The sequence below is a fragment of the Ursus arctos genome, unplaced genomic scaffold (assembly GCF_023065955.2).
Source record: "Ursus arctos isolate Adak ecotype North America unplaced genomic scaffold, UrsArc2.0 scaffold_6, whole genome shotgun sequence".
In the NCBI taxonomy this organism is placed as follows: Eukaryota; Metazoa; Chordata; class Mammalia; order Carnivora; family Ursidae; genus Ursus; species Ursus arctos.
Genome location: NW_026623078.1, coordinates 45507247 through 45530265, shown reverse-complemented (window position 1 = coordinate 45530265; position 23019 = coordinate 45507247). Strand labels below are relative to the sequence as shown.

The 23019-nt window shown below is 33.1% G+C and overlaps 1 protein-coding gene across 15 annotated transcripts in view; it reads left to right on the top strand.

Annotated features, from left to right (window-relative positions):
- TRIQK (triple QxxK/R motif containing) overlaps positions 1-11915 on the top strand; it is an 82906-nt gene extending 70991 nt beyond the window's left edge. For 14 of the 15 annotated variants that reach the window (XM_026495756.4, XM_048212478.2, XM_026495748.4 and 11 more), the window contains 2 exons: positions 5465-5550; positions 10797-11915. In XM_026495756.4, the coding sequence (XP_026351541.1) occupies positions 5465-5550; positions 10797-10910 (200 nt within the window). In that variant the 3' untranslated portion in view covers positions 10911-11915. The remainder of the gene's footprint in view (positions 1-5464; positions 5551-10796) is intronic. The other variant, XM_048212475.2, reaches the window with a different exon arrangement.
- Positions 11916-23019: the final 11104 nt, after the last annotated feature.

The window sequence follows — 23019 nt, the reverse complement described above, 5'->3', positions numbered from 1 at the left end:
ACTACTTGAAGCAGTATTAATAGTTGGGACTAGTAGGAGGCTGTCCTAAAAATATTAAAAAACTGGGCAATGTGATGTCTGTAGGGTCTTTAAAAATCTTCAACATAGATTTCTGGGAATCTAGAAAGCCACAAGCCTGTGCAGTGGTATACCATGTCCAATAAAGATCCAAAAAGGCTATAAAATTTCTTGCCTCTTGCTGACCTTGAGGAAGCTAGCAAGGAAGTGAAGGCTAAGGCAGGACTATAAACTCTTCTCAGAACATAGAAAATATATACCAACACAGACACACACATGCACACACCCACACCCACATACACAACACACAGCTCCTCAGCAAAGGTGAAAGATATTGGTTCAAAGTATTTAAGAAAATATTTGTCCAGTCTTTAGATGAACATGAAGCTAAGTGGCTGCATATGACAAGAATGCAGACTTTACAGACTTAGACTATAAAAGTCATTAAAAAAACAAACAATAAAACCAACAAAAGAAAAACAAACAGCAGCAACAACATCATAGGGGAGATATGATTTTCAGGGTTGCCACATTACATTATTTGATATGTCCAGTTTCTACAAGAATTATAAAATGCACAAAGAATCATCAAAGTGTGTGCCATACACAGAAAAAGAATAGTAGAACTTGTCTCTAAGAAGGTCTTATCTTGGACTTATTGAACCGAGACTTTAAGTCAGCCCTTTGAAATATGTTCAAAAAACTAAAGAAAATGATGTCTAAAGAATTGAAATATAAGAATGATGCCTCATCAAATAAAGCACTTTGTTATGGAAATGTAAATTATGTATATTTTAAAAAACAAATAGAAATTCTGGAGTTGAAAAATACAATAATTATAAAATTATTTTATAAAATAATTATAAAATAAAAAATAATTTATAAAATGTATAAAATACAATAATTATAAAATTTCACTAGAGGGACCTCATGGCAGATATGAACTGACAGAAGAATCTGGAATAATGAAGAGAAGTTAATTGAGATTGTACTTTCTGAGGAACATGAAGAAAAAAGAATAAATGAAGAATGACAAAAAATGAGCAGAGACACAATGACCTGTAGGATACCATCCATCATACCAACCTGTGTACAACAATAGTTCCAAAATAAGAGGAGGAAGAGAGAGGGTCAGAAAGGGTATTTGAAAAAACAATATCCAAAAACTTCCCTAATTTGATGAAACACTTTGATTTTTTTATCCAAGAACCTCAATAAATTTCAAATAGGATAAACTCAAAGAGATCCACACTGGGCTACATTATCAACAGTCAAGCTGTTGAAAGTAAAGCGTAAAGAATGATTGTTGAAAGCAGCAAGAGAAAAGTAACATATTACATATGATGTGCTGAAAGCAATAGATGGTCAGCCAAGAATTCTATACCCAGCACAACTGTTCTTTAAAAAGGGAGAAATTAAGATGTTTTTGGAAAAACAAAACCAGATAATTTGTTAATAGCACACCTGCCCTGCAAGATCCACTAAAGAAAGTCCTTGAAGTTGGAATGAAAGTACACAAGACAATAACTCAAGTCCATATACAGAAACAAACAACAACAAAAAACTCAAAAAACTAACACCAGTAAAGGTAACTGCATTGATAAGTATAATAGAAGTCTACATATATTTTTTGTGTGTAACTTTTTTCCTCACCTTGCTAATTTATGAGATGCTGCTAAAGCAGTACTTAGATGGCAATTTATACTTGTTTAACAGTATGTTTATAAAGAGGAAAGATTTCAAATCAATAACCTAACTTTCTGCCTAGACAAGTTAAAATAGGAAAAGAGCAAACTAAACCCAAAGCAGAAGTAAAGGAAATAATAAGGTTTAAGTGGAAAAAACATAGAGAAGAGAAAAATAATTAAAAAAATCAACAAAACCAAAAGTTTGTTTAGAAAGATCAACACAATTGAAAAATCTTTTAGTTACACTGTTAAAAAAACAAAAACAAAAACAAAGAACACTCAGATTACTAATATCATTAATGAAACAGGGTACATTACTATTGACCTTATGTATATAAAATGGATTATAAAGGAATACTATAAACAGCTGTATGTTAAAAATTAGATAATCTAGATGAAACAATACTAATACAAGTTCTGATGCAAAGCTACCAGAACTCTGATCCATTACTGGTGGGAATATGAAATGATATAGCCACTCTGGAAAATGGTTTGGCAGTTTCTTACAAAGTTAGATATATACTTACCATATGACTCAGGAGTCCTACTCGAGATAAATTGAAAACTTGTGTTCATATAAAACCCCATACACCTGTGTTTATAGGTAGCTCTTGTAGTACTTGCCAAATACTAGATATACCCCAAATGCACTTCAGTGAGTGAATTGATAAATAAACTCTGGTACCTTCATATAATGGAATACTAATCAGCAATAGAGAAGAATGAATTGGTGATTCATACAACTTGGGTGAAACTTAAAGGCCTTATGCTGAATCAAAGAAGCCACTGTCATGTTACTGCTATATTACTGAAAAGACACGGCTATAGAAATGGACAGTAGCTCAGTTGTTGTCAGGAATTATGGATGGGAGGAGGCATGTATATAAAAGGATAGCACAGGGCATTTTTTGAGATGAAACTATTCTGTACCCAGATTATGGTAGTAGTAACATGAATCTATACAAGAGCATTAAAATTCATAGAACTGTATACCAAAAGGAAAAAAAAGTCAATTTCATTGTGATAATTTAAGAATAAAATATAATAAAGTAGTATTATAGGATTATATTGGAGAGAGGAAGCATAAATCACTCAATCAGGAAGGTTGGGGATGGAAAAAAAATAAGCTTTTGTTACTTAAACTACACCATAGGAAATGAAAATAGAGAAATACGATGGATGTTGTCGTTAAACAGAAAAACTAGATAATTGAGGCCCCAGATTAGCTTCATAGGCTTGAATTCTTCAGGTTTCTTCTCATATAAAAGGTAATGAGCAATTGCCAAACAGCTACTTTGGTTATTGCATTATTGATATAACCAAAATCAGACCCAACTATGTCTAAGAAGCCATCTACATATAAAATCTAGATTATTATATATGCATTATATATATATGTATGTATTATTTCTAAGTTAAGTACTCAGAAGTCTTCTGTATTTTACATTTTTTACAATTGTGTAGGCAAAGGTATCGTTCTTGAAGCCATAAAAAATTTGAATGTTGAAAACCTCTTTGAGTATAATAGAAATATCTAGTTTTAGTTATAAAGAACTTAACAGATGCCCCTGTAAACGTTTTCACTTTGTAGACTGAAGCCTCGTTTTTCAGTATATACTTTTGGATATCATAGTTAGCAAGCAGAATGCTAAACTACTGACAGATGCACTGTTTGGAGACGTACCAGGTGTAAATAATTTTTAAAGCCATCTATTTATTATAAATACAGTTTCAAATGTTCATATCAACTTTAACATGAATCTAGAGGTATTATTCTCTAAGAGATACAGGAGTTGAATTGAAATGGAATGTATTATTTAACCAATAAGTTACATGGCAAGTGAAGTAGAGTGATAAATTCTCACTTTAACCTTGACTCTTTGAGGTATATTTGAATCTGTTTTATGGCAGACACATCATCCAGAATAATGCATATGTGTATGTAAAACATTTGGGTTTAGACGATCCTTTTTCCATTTATTTTTCCTCATCGCACCCAGAGATTATTATAGGGCATATATAAGATAAAACAAGAAATGACTTTTTGGCCTCAGATCTATAATCTCCAAATTTCTCTTAGATTCTCCTTAGAAATTCGCTTTGTAACCCTGAGTGGAGGCATTTGATGTGTCACCATTTTCATTGTTCTGAGCTGTTTATATCTCAGCAGGAATAATGACATGAATAGTTTGACTGTTGAGATGTGAAATCAGAGTGAACACTTGTCAAGGCTTTTTCAGCAAAATTAAATGTTGCTAATTTAAAATGGGTCAGAGTAATATTTTTCTGTAGTTTGTTCATTCCATAATTTAAATTTAGATCATTTGATATACATTTTTACAATTGGTTCATTTCTGGATCATTAAACCTTATCATCAAATAATATTTATTAAGCTTCCGCATGTTCATAGATCCAGAATGACTGCTGTATGATAGCAGTTAAGGAAATAGCATACACTGGCTCTTTAAAAAAAAAAATCTTTTCAGCAAACAAACACTTTTATGTGTCTAATGAACACAAATAGAGCATTTCTTCATCACTCCCATCCATTTGACTCCCTTCTCCCTGCCATTTCTAATTCTGAGAATCTATATGGAATTTTAAAGGCACTTTTGAATCATTAGTAAAGACACTATTTTATTGTACATTAACTTTTTATGATATAGTATAGATCAACTGTGTTCAGATTTATTTCAATGTGAGGAAGATGTGGAAATTAAAGTTAGAAGTTGTATTATTTACATAAAGTTAAGATTTGGAAAGGAACCAGTCATGAAGGAAAGGGAGTAAGATAGAAACAAGGCAAACTAAGAATATAAAAGAGAGATTACATGGTCTTATGCTAACTCCCCCACAGAGTAACATACTGTTTTTGAGACCCATTGACCCAGTTCTTAGTTAATTCTTTTGGTTAAGGAAAGAGTATATTATATCAATGTTTTTGTTACTGTTGTTCTGTTTTGTTTTGTTTTTTGTTACTGTCGAAACTATTTTCTTCACAGGTTATGTAACTCATTAGTTACATACAGGTTACATACAAACTGAGGTTTGTTAGTCATTATTCATCAAACGGTGCACAAAAAAGGAAATTTGGTGATGTTAACTAACTTAGTTTTGTTCATCTTTGGTTGTGAAATGTGGTAGCGAAGATTGGATCTAATATCTAAATGTAACTTTCCTACATCTTTCATTTAGCCATATTTATTCTGTCCTCTATTTAAAGAGCAAACACAATTTAAATGTGTATTTTTCTGATGAATTCAGTGACTGAAGTTAAGTATTTACAGATCTTCCTTAGTTTCTTACAGAAAACTTGAGGATATTCCTCAAATTGATTATTTGGGTATTTTATATATCCCTAATAAAATTTATAATGAGCTCTTATTCTTCACATGGGAAGATGAAGTTAACTTACCTATTAATGGGATCTTATGTATACTCATTTACCCATTTATTTCTAAATCCTTCCAAAAGGTTTACTGTCTTTAAAAATCCTACTCTCTGAAATAAGTTTTTATATTTTTAGCTCTTCACTGCACACCAAATCAAAGATGTCTGTCAGATCTTCTTCCTGCAAAAAAATTGAGAGGAGAAATTGACCTTAGGGTGACAAGTTTATGGTTTCTAAACCTGGGAGCTACTTTGCAACTCTGTGTCCCAGTCTTACTGTATTTAAACATTCTTTGACATTTCAGATGGCTGTTAAACTTGAATTATATATAAGCATAGCTCATTGCCTGAAATTATTTCTTTCTAGGTAAACAAGATTATAAAAAAACCAAACCTATTTTACGAGCAACCAAATTAAAAGCAGAAGCAAAGAAAACAGCAATAGGGATAAAGGTACCTGTATTTGGTAACTTTAAGACTTGATATATGCATGCCATTTCATTTTCTAAAACTGGATTGCATAAATGTTGAATGCTAAATGTTTTATGACATTTCAAAATCAAAGTCAATGCCAGAATTGAAGGTTTTTATAAAGAATTTACTTAATGGGAAACATCATTCTGATCCTGAGATTTTTACCAGGTCTTAAAATAAAACACAATGTCACATAAGAGAACCAGTTATACTTAAAGTTGCAATTTATTTTTTCTCTAGCTACTGTATATATTGTTCAAACATTTCAGTGATTTATGTGGTCTGAATCAAAAACTTATATTTTCAATAAATTTAATTTTATGGTTATCAAGATTTTAGTTATAATTATATATACTTACATCATTAATATATGTAATTTTACTCTGTGTATTATTATTGTTGTCAGTACTCTCTACGATGAAATTCTAATGATGTCCCCAAACTTGTTCTTTTAGAAAACCAGTGTCTTAACTGCTTAAGAGGGATAAATGCATTGGAGAATGATGTTAGCAGATATTAATCCAGTGTGCTAGCACAATCAAGTTCAGCAAAATTACATTTACATTATTACTCATGTCAATTTTTTGCCAAATATTTAGAGGGGAATCAAACTATAAATACAAAAATTAACTTGATGGTTCTACTGTCAAATGTGTAAAATTAAAGTGACTGGTATATATACTTTATTTAAATATTAAACTGTTAAAAGGAGATTTTGGTTTTTATCTGGCAGATGAAAAATCAATTTTTCTAAGTTATAGCTTATAGCAAATGCCAAGGTATTACTACCAGGCTGTAACAGCTGTTGAACTGCCAGATGATATATTTGGTTGTCTTCCAGAATTTGCTATTATGATCACGAAACACTGCCTTCTTTTTACTCTTGATTGCTGATTTTGATCAAGCATTGCCGTGTGATACGGTATGTTTTCACAACACAATCTCCTTCAGTTAGTGCTGTGTGTCAGTTTTTAATGAAAAAAAAAAAGTAAATTGCCTTTTTGTTTAAAAGAGAGATGATTAATCTTTTGAAGTTTTCTTCTAATATCACATGAAATTTTTTCCATCTTTAAAATTATTTCCATGACATGATCTTTCTAAAAGCATTAGTTAGGGGTTTTTTTCTTTCTTTATTTTACAGTTAGTTACCTGGTGATTGTCTCTTATAGTGAGAGCATTATTTGTAATTTTCCACCAAGGCACTATGGCACTCACTTTTATCTCTCCCAATGTGGTGTTTTGGTTTGGGGGTTTTTTAAAAGAAAGATATTGGGGTAGCAAAATCCACTTGTGGCATAATATAATGAGCAGCGGTAAATTAGAATTTGAGAAATAGTGCAGCCACTCATATATTAATATATACACATTCTCTTTATTTGCTCTTATACTTTTTATTATTATTTTAATTTGGGGAAATGACTATCTTGGCATCAGATAAATCTACCTTATAGTGCAATTTTCTTTTATCTTTTTATAAACAGTGCAGAATTTGCTTATCTTTTTTTGAGAAAAAAGTTCTTCTTAGATTTCATTCATGATTTAATGTATGTACGGAAGAATTTCTAACTGACACCCAAACATAGCTCCTTTTTACTAAGGTAGCATATAATTTTGACTTATAAACCTGTGGAAAACAAAAACCTTAACTTTAAACATTGTTTACGTTCCTTAAAAAATTACATGAAGAGCCCATTAAAATGATTCGAAACTTTTTAGAATCAGAACCATGGAAGTGTTTTACATTTCAAATCTGGCATACTAATTAGTTTGCCCTGTCAAACTTTGATTGCCTTGTCATTTTAGCATAGGATTTTAAATAACGAAGTTTCTTTCAGCAATTGCCATTTAATGCTGTTTAATTTCCCCAGTGAGTGATTTGATCCATATTGATAATGTCAGAGAAGCAACTAAGGACTAATGAACATCAAACATGTTTGACTCTTATCTAGTTGATACAGGATGACCATAATATTATAGTATTTTATCACTTTACTGCTTATTTTTAGAATGAATCATAGTTATGCTCTTAAAATAATTTAAATCTATAGAAAATATGAACAGCTGCATGGAATAGAAAAATACCAGCAATGACAATACTGAACACAGAAAAAAGAGGCCTAGGATCACATTCCTCTGGTCTCTTCCTGTTGTCATGATCTAGCTAAGTCTAACCTGACATATTTGCAAAAGCAATTATGTCATTACCTCACAGGGTTGTCAGAAGAGTTAAATAATACCACAAAAACACTTAACATTGAACCCAGGACATCGAATTCATTTATGAAATGTTAGCTGATTGAGAAAATATTTTTTCGAATTAGCCATTACTGGTTTGCACACATAAGACTTCCCTTGGTTGGTTGTCAGTGGCCTTAAGATCCCCCACTTCAACTCAGTCTGCTTTGTGTTATTATATTGCATATTGTAAAATGTCCTCAGTTTTGCTGTGGAGATACTGATATTGCTGTTGTAAAGTTTTCAAAGTATTGCATAATTTTAATATACTTTATATATAGGTTATATAAAGCTTACTCAATCGTTCATTATTTGTTTAGAAATGCTGTATTACAATGTTGTAGAACCTATAGAAAGAAAGATGACCAAGACGTGATCATCTTGGAGGAAATTATACAAGAAATAACTTCCAGATTTCATTACCATATAAAACCAACAGTATTGACTGAGAGATGTAGGACCGGAGATGTAAAGAATACATAATACAGTCTTTATGCTCGAAGACTTTTAGTGCCTTTTTGTAAACATACGTTTAGTAATTGAAAATGTTTTGGGAGAACAGTAATGATTCAAAATAAGATGTGAATATTGTTGTGTTAAATCTAGAATTAATTTCTGTTTAGAAGCTATTTTATTTGCTATTTTATTTCCCATATCTTACCAATGTAAACAAAATGTTGTAATTTATGACCCAGTAATGAGTGCTACCTAAAAAATACTTGCACAACTAATATTTCCTATTTGGTTGCTGTTCAGTTAGATTATTTTTCAAGAATTACGACTTCATTAAAATTTTTTTAGAACGTAAATACCCATGTTTTCTAGTATTTAAAAGGAAAAAGATAATTCATATTTGTTAATTAGTTTATTTGAAAGGTATAATCTAATAAGAGAGTAAGGATCAAAAATTTATCTGTTACATAGATAAAATATTCAAGTGTCAACCAGATCCTGCTAACAACCTCTTGGGATGAGCCATCTGGAAACGTTATTTTTCTTCTTTTTTGTGATTTCAGATGTAAAACTAAAAATGGCTGGAGGGTAGGGGGTCATAAATGCCTACAGGTCTCTAAGTTATGGTTAGTGTCACCAGCATCCTGAAAGCAGTATTTTCAAATTTTATCATTGTTTTAACCCTCTATACATCCAGTCCCCACAATGTTCATCTCCTCAACAGAATAGGGGCATTTAAAAAAAAAATGATAATATTCCTCCCCATTCAATGCTCTTTAGCCCTCCCCGCTCCACCATATATTCAGTAGACTTAATTAAATTAGTGGATCCTCTGAAGTTGTATTCTATGAATGTTCTCTGCTTCCTACCCTTAAAACCCTTTTTTTTTTTTTTTTTGCATCTGGATATCCTGAAAATGATAGAGGATAGTTTTTTGAAGGGACAAGGAGCAGTTGAAAAGCAGCAGTTAGAGGTGATTATCAAATGAGATGTGGATGATGGCCTCCAATCAAGAGTAAAAACTTTATTCTTGCTTTAAGCTTGTATGAATGGTGACTGCTGTTGAACAGTTTTGTTGTCCACTATACAGAACAGATGGAGTTTGCAGTTGTGTGTCACTTGTTTATTACATCCTCTTAAAATTAGTAGCTGTGTAACCAGATGGGTCTGGGAGCACAGCTGTGGATATAAGAATATAAATGAAACCTGTCTGATGCTGCCATGCCCTTTTGAGATGCCAAAGTGTTCCAACTGCAACAAAGAAAAATTCACGTTCATTTGACATTATATTGATGTATTAGATTAAAAAAACCAAATCTTACAAAAGTAGTTGACACTGAGGCTATCAACCCCCACATTTTTATCAATATTTATTTTCATAGTTTGGAAATCTAAATAAATGTAAATTTGAAGCTAAATATCTGTATAAAGTGCCCATTTGTAATTTCGATATCCAGGTAAAAAATTCATGTTGATTATAAACCAAATTCATTTTAATATTTTTAGTTTATTAGGTGGCATATGTTGAATTAGTAATTTTACATTCTGATGAAATGCAAATTCTATTTGTAAATGCAAATAAATAGCTTCTCCATAAAACAATGCCAGGAATGGGTGTGATACACAATTGAAAATTAGAAAGGCATATTAGGCTCTTTAAGATGTGAAACTGGCACTAGTTGCTCTTTTTTGACCTTTTCAGCCAAATGATATGTTAATATTGAGAACATTCCTTAATGGTGTGTGTGTATACTACATACTACACACTATATACTTCATACATATATATGAAGTTTATGGACTTTTTAAGAGATAATAGGATTTTTGCCATAATATATGTAGTAAATTTTTTGGCTACTATTTTAACATAATTAAAACATCAAATCACCAAATGAAATATTCAGAATCACCCTTCACAGTTCTGATAAACTATACTGTATCTGCTTCGTGAGCCAAGAGTACTCAGTTTTGTTCCCCCACATTATAAACTATAGAATTTAGAGTTTAAAAATTTTTTCAACAAAAAAATATTTAATAAGGATTTACAGAGACATAATTTAGAAACTGGTTATAATAGGAGTTTCTTCCCATTAGAAAAAGAAATATAAATGTTTTAAAATCTGTGTCCTAATGCTATAACTAATAACAAATTAATTGAAGCAACAAATAAAGTTAAACATACTCAAATAGAGAACAGAGAAACTATGTAGTAGAAACTATCTTGATATCCAAACTGTGCAAATATATCAAAATTATAAAGTTTAATTTTACTATTAGAAAAGCACAAATTACATAGAAGAAATGATAGAAACTAGTCACCCACTGATGTACTTGTCATTGCAGTCGGTATTGTCAAGTACAAAATAAGTTACTTTACTAAATGACAAGAAGTGTTAAACAAAAAGAATGTGATTAATTAGGTTCAAATTATTATTCTAGTTGATGGACTTATATCACTATTTTCTCTGATGAAACTCGTAACATTAACCAATCTCTTTTCATCAATTTCAAACCTACTTTTTTTTTTTCCTCCTCAGGAAGTTGGCCTCGTACTTGCAGCTATATTGGCCCTCCTACTGGCTTTCTATGCTTTCTTTTATCTCAGACTGTCCACAGATGTTGACCCTGATCTGGAACAAGATGAAGATTAGCTGAACAGCAATCAATGCATTAAAGGGAAATAATTTTATAAAAGCACCCCTTGGGACCAATACTTTCTAAAGTACTGAAACTGGAACATCTTGAAATCTTTCTGCTGGTATTTTCAGTTTTCAGAAATATCTTTTTAAATAGTTGCATAGAATATCAAGAAAAGAACCTTACCTAGCAATGTAGTATAATGTATGCTACTGGATACTTTTATAAATCTTTCTACTTTGACAGGCAACCTATTCATGGTGCGTTTATATTAAATGGAAAACAGATCTTAAATTCTTCGGATGTCTTAGCCAATTTATGTGTATAACTCCATCACTTACAGATTACTAAATCTATTTTTGTTCCGTATACATAAGTAAAAGTATATATCCTCATTTACAGAAACATTCTCAAATCACATTCAGAGCCTAAGAAGGAATGAAAAGTCGTGGGAAATTTTTCATTTTACAAAGAAGCCCTGCTTTCTTTCCAGACATATTTTATATCATTAGAGAGACTATCTGCCATACATCTACAGTAATCTTTTTCCTTCTTTGCCAACTGTTCAGTGCACATGTGCTCCATCAGAAATGGCACCTGGATGACAGAAGCTCAAAGAGTCACATATGTCTGTAAAATAGAGTTCCTTTCCTCTTGGGCTGTCTGAACTGGTGTAAATAGAAAGTTCAGTTGATCTTGATTTTAATTAACTTATTATTGTATTAATATAAACTTGGAATTCTATTTTAATTATGTTGTTCTGGATGCTTGCAGTATCAGTTTGCCCTTCTTGTAAAGGAGATATGTAACAATCTGTCGTTTAGTTGTGCAGTTTTGTTTTTTTTGGTTTTTTGGTTTTTTTCACACAACAGTAATGGAAGTCCTACCTACTCAGAATAATTTTCTTGGGTTGTCTCTTAAGCCTAAACAATACAAAGTTGGTTTACAAAATTACATCTTGTCTCTTGAGAGTTAATCAATTAGAACTGTTTCGTGAAAAAATAAATAATAGAAGAAAATATATGTCTCATATTACTTGCATATGTAATTTTTTTGTTTACATAAATTTTCAAGATATTCTGCATTTGTTGGAGTATAACAATCAATATATTCAATATTTTTACCAGTAATGGATTTTTTAAAAATATTTTTAGAATACACGAATACATAAAGCTTAGAGATGAGAAAATATTTGTCCACAACAGAGTTGTTAGCTACTACCTTATATAAAGATGTATAAAAAATTAATAGTTAGAAACATGTGCACAAAGTGTTTTCTATCATATACATTGTATTTATGAAGAGCAAATAAAATGTTAAGATTGTTTCCATATTTGCCCAGAGAAGAAAGCTTTGATGAATACACTCGATATTCTTTGAGACTTTTGCAAATAGTTGAGTATGGCTGTGTAGCATTATGTTCTGTAGAATTTTTTCAAGTAGCATAATTTATTTCATCAATGTGAAAACAGCCCAAAGTTCCAGTATCCTCACAGATCATTTATGCCAAACATCTGAGGGCAAAATTTAGCCAGTGTTATTTACTGGATTCTATCCCTTGAAATCACAAACTCATGAGACAGACCAAGAGTTCTTATACACTCACCACTGCAGACCAATCCAAGTGGCATTTTTAGGAAAGGTTGCAGCATTTAATGCCATGTGGTATGTCTGTTCGTGAAGTGGGTGGCAAGGGAATATCCAAGCTGGCATTTTGGATATGATGGGCCTTTTCCTTTCCTGAGTGACATGCCACATGTCAAGAAATACTGCTTTTCCCCCACTCCTATCACATTTACGTGAACAATTTTCATTTAGTTATTTTACCTCCCATATGGTGTTAAAAACAGTCATATTAAATAAAGATTATTTCTAATTCCAGTAGTAATTTAAATGAGAAGATATGTAATAATTGTTTATTAGTTACCTATCCAAGTGAAATATAACAGGATTTACAGTATTTAAAATAGATGAGTATACTCTTGGAAATGTCTGAAAATTCATTACCCTGGGGAAAAAAAAATGTTACTGTTCCCTTCTGTTCTTGAGGTGTTCTCTTAAGGGAAAAGGTTGTTTCTGATAGTAATTAATATTAATCTATACATAGTATAATTATAGGCTAGTTTGATTACCTCATTTTATCAATACCCTGAGTCTCTGGCTAGTCCGTTGGCGTAACTGACTTATGATGGCTCCACAGAACCAAGTCCCAAAGGCCCAACTCTGGTTTTAATAAATAGCAGGTAAACTGAGACAATATATGTTTATACAACACTGTTTTCATGAAATGCAAATTTTTCAAACTCACATTAACTGAGAAGCAGCCTGTGGAGAAATCCCAGATTGAAATTTAGTTTGAATCCTTGAAGGTAGAGAGGTGATATCCGGCCTATATTTTCAGGGGACCACACTACTGAATAATGAGCGGTGTTCGGCATAAATCTAAGACTGGCACTAGACACGAATTTTAGGCGTGGGTTTTTTCTCCTACAATAATTCACTGCTCAGAGTAATTCAGAAGACAAAAACAGAAAAAATATAATGACTTTTCAGAATGTTAGAATCTATTTGCTAACATACTCTGCAGGATAAATTTCACCTAATGCAGCAGACTTTACATTTAGCCTATGGAATACTGTGAAAGAAGCTTGAAGAGTTGCTGGTTCTTATTTTGCATGCAAAATAAACATAAAAGATTCATTTGAGAGGAGATATTGTAAAAATATAACCTCATCCAGGATTTCTTTTAAAACAAATGAACAAAAAGCCTATCATAGTACCAGTATACAGATTGTTGTTTTAAGGTGGCAAATACTTGAAGATTTTCTGTCTTTTCAATTTTTCTGAATTACTTCTACCCCAACCAATGATTGCAAGATTCCAAAAGATATGTTCTTATTCATTTCTGTAATTCCAGTAGTGTAGTGAACTGCACATATTTAATAAATGCATGTCAAAATTTAAGTTAATTTCTTTTAGTGCTCTCAGAGTCTCGTACAGTTGCTGCATGTAATAGATGATCAAAAATTATTTGCATTTAATAAATAAAACTTAGAAATCACTATATTGACCAACTTAGCATTTAGCATTTATGATCATTGAATATTCTGGGACAAATGTATGTTTCATCCCGTTCCTTTTTAAGATCACGACAACTAGTGTTAAATTTGCTGTAGAACAGAAACATTGCTCTTTTCTAGGGAATCAAATATGTTATTTTTATCTTAGTATTATTGAAAACCACAAGTGTTTTTAATTTAACTTATTATACATCCACTCCCAACAAAAATAAAACTAAGTTTTCGTTAAAATGCTTATATTTATGTAGATACTAAAGCACTATGTTTTCCAGATTCTAAAATGATATAGTCAAATATAATTCAGTAGAGTAAATTATGATTTCTTTAGATGGGCTTCAGAAATAAAACTTCTAGAAATTAAACTTAGAGAATTTTCATATATTTCATCCATAATGTAAGGTTGTTGAGCCAGAAACCATCTAAGATAAGTACACTTACCTCGGGCTTCTCTGGGGAGATTCTTAACATTTCTCCCTTAGCGGCACTGCCTTCTTTTATTAGAATTGCTCCAGTGCAGCCTGGATAGAATGATGTTTGCTAGATTTTGTTCCACTGACATCATATCTAGAATCAGTGCAACCCACAGTTTAAAAAAAAAAAAAAAAAAAAACCCTAGCAGGAATTCAGTGCCAACAGAAACACTCTTACTATTTTATTTTGTATTTTAATGATGCAGGTAAGTATTAAGGGAACTAGGAGAGTCACTCAAAGAACTATACCAGTGTGAAAATATCCATAGTGGGCCAGTAAATTCATTTAAAACAAGTGAACTGCTGCCCTATTCAGCATAGTGCCTCATTCTTAAATAATTTTTTTTATCCTTTTGCAACAGACATGAGATCCTTATTTCAAGAAAAAATAAGATACTTTACATGCCAGAAGATTTTTTGATGACAGTACCCCCTCCTATTCTTCATTTTTTAAAACAACAACCAAATTGGTGGGGAGGCAGCCAAAATTTGAGGTACCAATGCCTCTCGAACAGATGTCGCACCATTATTTTTTAGCTCGTTTAGATGAATAAACATGTTAAACTGTGAAGTATTACATTTTAGATTTTTTCATTAAAAAAAGAGACAATCTGTTTACTGTCCTAATTGAGACAACAATCCTTGTGGTTGCCAGTTTTGGCAGTCATAACAATGAACTATAAATATTTGAACCAACCAAGTAAATGGTGACTATAAAGGCTATAGCATGTGTAAAGTTCTGTTTTCATGGGCACCCATCTTAGTATGCCTTTTTTTTTTCTGACTTCTTCAAATACAATTGTGTAAATCTGAAGTTTCATGGTAAGTCTAAAAGAAATTGATTTCAATATCTAATTTGGTTCTAGTTTATTATCCTTTTTAGCATTCAACTATCCATCTGCTTGTAACAAATTGCTTCTGCAGTTGCTCTACTGAATGTGACAAGGCAGGTCTTCATTGCATTGCCTTCTCTGTACATCCTAGGATAACACAAAAAATCAGAGATTGTTTTTTCTGCTTTCATATTTATAAAGTGAGGTTAAAGACATTGTAAGTCTCTTAATTTGCAGCAATTAGTTTTTTAAGAGAAGGTTTTATAAATAAACTATGTCAAGATACAACTCTGGCTATAATGTCCATGAGAAGGAGGTCACAGTCTTAGCTGCAGTGGGATGCTTTGCATGAAGAACTGGCTTGTGAGAAGTTGGTAGATCAAAGAGAAGTAATCCAGAGATAAACGATCATTTATTACCCTAGTTCCCAAACGTTGGTGATCCAGATAGCTAGCGCCCTTGTAGACATCTTATTTGAGTACCATTGCTCCCTTTTCTACCCTTCACCTTCTCCTCTATCTGCCCCAGTTCCAAACTCTAGGCAATCTCTAACATTTCTTCTTTAATTTTGTATGAACCTCACTTGTACATTAAGTCGTGTTTAACTACGTACTTACCATATTAACTGCCTCTACTCTTTTACTTAAAATCAAGACTATTTTTCCCACTATCTCTCATTCCTTACCCCTTTCTTTTTTATCACTGACCACATGCATCACACAAAACTAAAGAGAAGAGTATAATGCACCTCAATGTACCCATCATCTAGAGTCAGCAATTACTAATATTTTGCCACTCTTTTGTTTTCCCCAATTTTTTGGGTAACCTGAGGTATCTTAAAGCAAACCTCAAATAAGGTGACATTTTACCTATAAATATCTCAGTATACATCTCTGACAAGAACTTTCATTTTTCGTTTGTTATTTGTTGTTTTTTTCTTACATTACCAGGAAGCTATTATTACAGCTAATAGGATTAGTTATTTCTTCAAATCGTTTAATACCAGGCCTATATTAGAATGTCCCTAATTGTCTTCAAGATATCAATTTATAATAGGTTTTGAATCAAGATCTGTACTGCATTTGATTGTAAGCGTCTTAAATTTCTTTTATTCTATAGCAAACCTATTTTTCTATAATGTCATTTATTTGTTGAAGAAACCACAATATTTGTCCTGTTGAATGTCCAATATTCTAGATTTGGCTATTTTCATTTTGTTATTTATTTTATACCTCTATTTTTCATACTTTCTATAAAGTAGGAGTTAGATCTTAGGCTAGATTAGATCCAGATAGTTTTGTGGTTGTTTTTTGTTTGTTTTTAAGTCAATAGTATGTCATAGTACTTAATGAGACACATTATCTCTGGTTGTCTCGTTTATAACAATGCTGAAATTTACCATGGGTTCATGTGCCAGTAACCTGATTCCCTCCAAAATAAGGTTTATATCAACATTTTGCCTAAAGCTTTTAGCATCTGTTTATAATTATTCCCTAGGTCTGTTATCTCATTTGACATTAAAAAATGGCAATTTTTAAAAAAATTTTACTTATTATTTTTTTTCAAGAGAGAGTGGGAGAGCATGTGCACAAATGAGATGGTGAAGAGGGGCAGAGGGAGCAGGAAAAAGAGAATCCTCAGCAGACTTCATGCCCAGCACAGAGCTTGCCCTGGGGCTCAATCTCAGGACCTCCAGATCATGACCTGACTTGCACTCAAGAGTCGAATGCTTAAGTGACTGAGCCACCCAGGCACCCTGGAATGACACTTTCCTATCATTCCTTCAGCATTTAAATGAAATTATTTAAAAACAAAACAAAACAAAACTTAATCAACTCTTTGGTTACCTTAAAATATGGCTCATAACAGGAAAGGAAGGATAAATACTTGCATCTTTGCCTTTATCAAATTTTGGAGTAATACGTTAACACTCTCTAATAGTGACCAGTGGAGATTTGCCATTGCTGTTCCTGTTGTAGCTTTTATTATCAATATAAAGCCATAGATTTTACATATGTGATGTGTGTTTCAACCCATTGCAATCACCATGCTTTTCAGTATTGAAATACAAATTCCATTATCATGCTTTGTATTAGAGGTATTATCATTAAAATCGCAAAAGCTTTTATATGATTTTACATTTTTCCAAAAGTAATAGCCAATACAATCAGATTTTTAAAATAGGAATAAGTGGTAAATGTGGAAAAAGACTAATATTTGCATATTATAGGATTAACTGGAAAACTAATAAGATATTGAGTAAGATTTATATAACGTGGTCCATTAGAAAATAACTGAAAATTAATAGCTCTATCTAATAATTACTATAATTAGCTAAATATCATAACATAAAAAATATACCTTACAATCACAATCAAAATTACGAATTGTCTAGAAAAAAATCTGCAAGAAATATGAAGAGTCTTCATTGGAAAAAAGACCTTACAGGGTAAGATAATCAAACTTTAATAAAAAAGAGACCAACTGTCTCCCTGGATGAGATGATTCAATATTGTACAAATTTAAACTTTCTTCTAAATTGGAAACAGAAAAGAGAACCTTAATCCACCAGATATTAAAGTGTATTATAAAGTTATAATAATTAAAATAATCTCATAGTCAAGGAAAGTAGACAAAGCAATAAAATGTGCAGTCTGGAAATAGATCCAAATATAAATATTCACTTGCTTATCCTATAAGTCATGAAGATGGAAAGATATGTTACTTATTGAATATATTAAAACAATTGAGTATCCATTTGGAAATTAAAAGATGTCTGTACCATGACTTAAAACAAGATTAATTTCTGATGGAATTTATTGTTTTTAAATGAAAAAAAACCCATAAAATTATTAGAAGAAACTACAGCATTTTTAGAATCTTTTAGTACTGAAATTATTTCTAGGCATTGATTCATGAGTCAGAAATCATAAAGGAAATACTGTTGGATTATAACACATTAAATTAAAATCTAACACGCAGCCCAGCACTCAGTGTTAATTAAAGATGTGAGGAAACAGTCTCTTTCATATACTGCTTGGGGGAATGGTAATCTCACACACTTTCTGGAAGACACTTTTGCAGTGTACTTTAGAAGTCTAAAATTTCATATATACTTTAGTTGCTTCCATATCTCTTTAGAAATTCTTTCAAGGTAATAATGCCTAGCGTGTGCAAAAGTGCACAAAGTATGTTAACCACAGCTTTGTTCATAACCTCAAAAAACCTGAAAGCAATGTAAATGTCCAACATAAGAGTCTTTTTAAACAAATTGTGTTACAACTATTAAATAAAATGTGATGGATTCATTAAAAAATATTTATACCTACTGATGTGGAGAGAGGTGAAGAAGCGCTTAAAAATGGGAGATGTGTGATAGGATTCTATTTTGCTTGATTGTATATGTCTGTATGTGTGTTTGTGTGTGTGTACGCATAAGAGTCTATCTGAGTATATTTGAAGAATAGGAAGAAGTAGAAGATTATTTCTGGTTATTAGATTATAAGTGATCTTTACTTCTTTATATTGAGTGAATCAGTCTCCACTCTACAGAGAGGACTGGAAAGACAGTTTTAGTGAGCTATGAGTCCAGACACCTGGTAAGTCCGCCCATTTTTTCCCATTATGTTCTTTTATTTTTCATTAATAACCATTAAGCACCTATCAGGTACTAATAACTCATCTTTCAAATTCCCCATCTATACACAATGTAAGTAGTATAGAAAAAGGCGGCTCTGCTTTTCTTATAGTGAGAAATTCAGAATGTGTCAGAAAGGAACTGGTATTTAAGTTGATCCATTTTCATTCAAAAAGTATTTATTGAGCATTTGTCACATGGCAGAACTGTGCTTTATGCTTGCAACAAATCCATGAACATTACAAACAACAAAGCAAAAATAGTGTTCTTGCTCTCATGACATACGACTTGAGAGATGGTGATGGTTTCATTAAACAGAAAAAGAGGGTGAAAAACGTATTCCAAATGAAAGAAAAACCAATGAAAGGGTACAAAGACATATTAGTGCTTGGCCTGTATGTGGTATAGTGGGATAGGAAGGTTGTTAATGTCCGTTTGTGCTCCTTGTTCACCTTCTTTCCTTCCTCCAACGAAAACCATTTTCTCTTATTTAATCTGGAAAATGCCTACGTATCTATCGCAAGATCTATCTATTCCCAGGTAAATCCCTCGACTTTCCCCACAGAAGCCCCCAACCCCGCCCGCCCAAGGCTAAGTTAGGTGATTCTTCTCTTACATAGAATCTATTCCATGATTATCCGTTTACGTGCCTCTTAACTGGACTCTGAGGTCTGTAAGGAAGGAACTCTAGGGTTTTTTGCTTTATCTCAAATGCGAAGCGCTGCACCAGACACGTGGTTTATTCCACGGTAAAAATGTTTGAATAAGTACTACACCTCATTCCCATAGAACGGGATTTCTCAGCTTTGGCATTATTGACATGTTGAACCAGCTAATTCTTCGCGTGGAGATCGCTCCTGCGAATTGTAGGCTGTCTAGCAGCGAACCTAGATGCTCACATGTACCTAGATGCCGGTGGCACCTGCTCCTGGCCTACTTACAGTTGGAGGAGGTCATCAACAGGATGTGACCACTGGTTGCCCCGTGAGCGGCAGGAGGAGCAATGGGCAAGCCGAGGCCCCGCGGGCCCGCCCTGTCTTTGGCATGTACTTCCGCCCCCCGCAGGTTCCACGCCGGAAGCGTTAGTTTTCCAGGCGGCAGCCTCGGCGGAGCAACGTGGGCAGTGTACTGCCTGAACCCAGGTAAGGTCTCTTCATAAACTGTTAGGACTTCGTAGCCCCGCCGCCCAGACAAGCGTTGTGCTCATTTCCTCGCTTTTTAAACCTGCCGCCTCCTAGTTTGGGGTTCTCTGCCTCTTTCTTCGTCTCCTCTTTCCGGCTGTGTCTGGGGCCTGTTTCACATTTCACCGGGGAAGCTGCCGAGGATTCGAACCAGTGGTTAGGACAGCCAGACGTAGCAAAGTGTCCCCTGGGGTCAGAATGTTTCCCAGCTGTATCCCTGAGAACCAACGCTGCCCTAGAACGATGAAAATCACAGTTGCGTTGAGAACAAGGTGGAAACGGGGAAGCGCGGGACAGGACTTTGGAGTTACTTCACGCCTTTTTTCAGAGGCCTTTAATGTTTGTTAACGCCAAGCGTTTGGCCACAACTTGGTACAGACTGTTGACTCAAATCCTGTACTCCTGCTGGTGGGTGGGGTGGGGGGAGGTCACAAGAGAGGTCTGAACTTGACCCACCTGCTGCTCAAATCCCTGGGGTTACTGCAAGCTCATTTTCTTTTCTCAAAGGAAAGGGAGAAGGACTTTAAGATATTGATGTTATCAAACAATCTAGAATTTTTTTTCAAGAAATTTTAAACACACTGTAAGACAAAACTCCTAAAGCAGGAAAAGGATGGCCCTTCCACCTCCTTTTATTTACTTAGTTACTTACTTACTACTAAGCACATTCAGTGCAGCCAGAGAAATTTTATACGTAGAAAGCTAAGTAATGAGCCTTAGAAACAGATACATAATTCTGAGAGTTATTGGAAACTTTAATGTATAAATTCTTTTTCGTGGATACAGTGTCTGATTCCCATTTTCTCTATTTTGTAATGTGAAATGACTCCTATTTTTAAAAGCATATATATGTATGTACAGGTATATTGTTGAGAGAGATGGATAAAATAAGTACCCATGCAACCAGTGCCCGGCTTACTGACATTTCGTATTGTTTGGCTCTTTTACTTTTTGCCTTTTTGAAGAGTATATAAAGATGTTTCACTTTAAAATTTTCATTTTCCTGATCATCATTATTGTTTCACCATTAGTTTTACTGTTGATTCTCTTAAGATTTCTGAGGATTCTCTTGCTGTCCTCTGTAAATGAATACTTTATGTCCCTCTTATCTAATCCTTATTGTTTGGATTTTCCCTCTAATCCAAGAATTATTTCATAGAAATTTTTAAAATATGTATGTTTACAGGTAGAACAGTCTGTTATTTAAATTTAAATTTTTAGTTCAAGTTTTACTTCACAGTAATCAGTGTTGCTTGCATTATTTCTATTTTATGGAACTTGCTGTTGTTTTCTATTTGACCTAATATATACTTTTTGTGAATGATTCATGTACACTTTAAAAAGTGGTATATTCTATTATAGTATGCTGTTCAGTGTTAGTACACAAAATCTACCTTATGCTGTACAGATCTTCAGCATTCTTACTTGTTTTTCATCCATTTGACTTGCCTTATACTGAGACTGGCATGTTAAAGTCTTTTATTATTAGGTACTTATTTGTTCTTGCATCTTCTGTAGTATTTGCTTTTTGGACACCGTTGCTCCGTTATTTGATATATTGATATTCATAGCTATTATATCTTTATCGTGAGTTTTGGCTTTAGCATTATAGAATATTTTTGATACTTTTTGGCCTGAACTCTACTTTTTTTTAATTACCTTTGTGCGAAACAAAGGTAAAAGGAAAAGTAGATAAACTTAAATGTCCTTATAACCTGCCGTGAATTGACAAATACGTGAGGCAGGCAGAGTATAACCTTCCTCCTGGAAGCTCCCGAACTGTCTTAATGTTAATGCCTTGCTAGAGGGAAAAACAGCCTTGGTTTGAGAATAGCAAGTATCTGGTGAGTCTTCTTTAGCATATGAAAATCCTTTGGAACTTCCCTTGTCTTTACTTCCCCCGCCCCAAAGTATATAATCAGTTGCCCCTCACAATTCCAGGGCAGCTGGAAGCAACAGGCAGCCCCAACCTTGGCCACAGCTCTTTCAGCCCACCGCTCCGCCCCCATGCTTTAATAAAACCACCATTTTGTACCGAAGACGTCTCAAGAATTCTTTCTTGGCCGTCTGCTCTGGACCCCACCACCAAACCTCATATATATTCAAAAACTACATCAAATATCACATTTCCTGCTTTCTCGTAGTTTTGTTTTCCTGATATATCTTTCCCACACCTCTACTTTCTACCTTTTGAATCACTGTGAGGTGGGCCCCTTGCATAGAACCATAAAGTTGATATTTGCTCCATGAGCCAATTAGGAATGTTTTTCTTGTAATGGATCGAGTCAAGCCCATTCACAATTTTTGATGTGGCTAATATACTGGTATCAATTCTGCGTATAATTTTATGTAATAGTTACTGTATTAATTTTGTTACATATGCTATGTTTCTCTGATATATCTCTGCTTTTTAAAAAAGATCATTTTGGTATTTTTGAACATTGGTGTTTTTATTTAGAGGTTTCTCTTCTATTTATGCTTTTTTTTTGCACTTGAAAATATTTTTATAAAAAACCTTTTAGTCTGCGGACTGTCAATCTTACATGATATCCTTGATTCTCATCCGTTGCCTATAGAACAGTCAATCTTACTTTATTTTCTTCTTTGTCTTTTCCTTCTATTTCAAGGTGTTTTCTTTCTAATTTGCCATAGTGTATCATAGGTAACACATAATACGTACACACTACTCTTCTTCCAGCCTTGCTACTACGTACCTCCTTTTAGGCATTTAATTCTTACACTTAATTCTAAAATTAAATCTATGAAATGCTTATCATCAGTTCTTTTCCCAGAATTCTTCAGGTTATGTCCCTTTGAATGAAGCTTATCCAGACAAGGAAGGGCTCATGTGTAAAGTATTCTGTGGATTCATAAACCTATAAAACCGGTTTTCTGTTGCCTTGACACTTGAGGGGAGGTTGG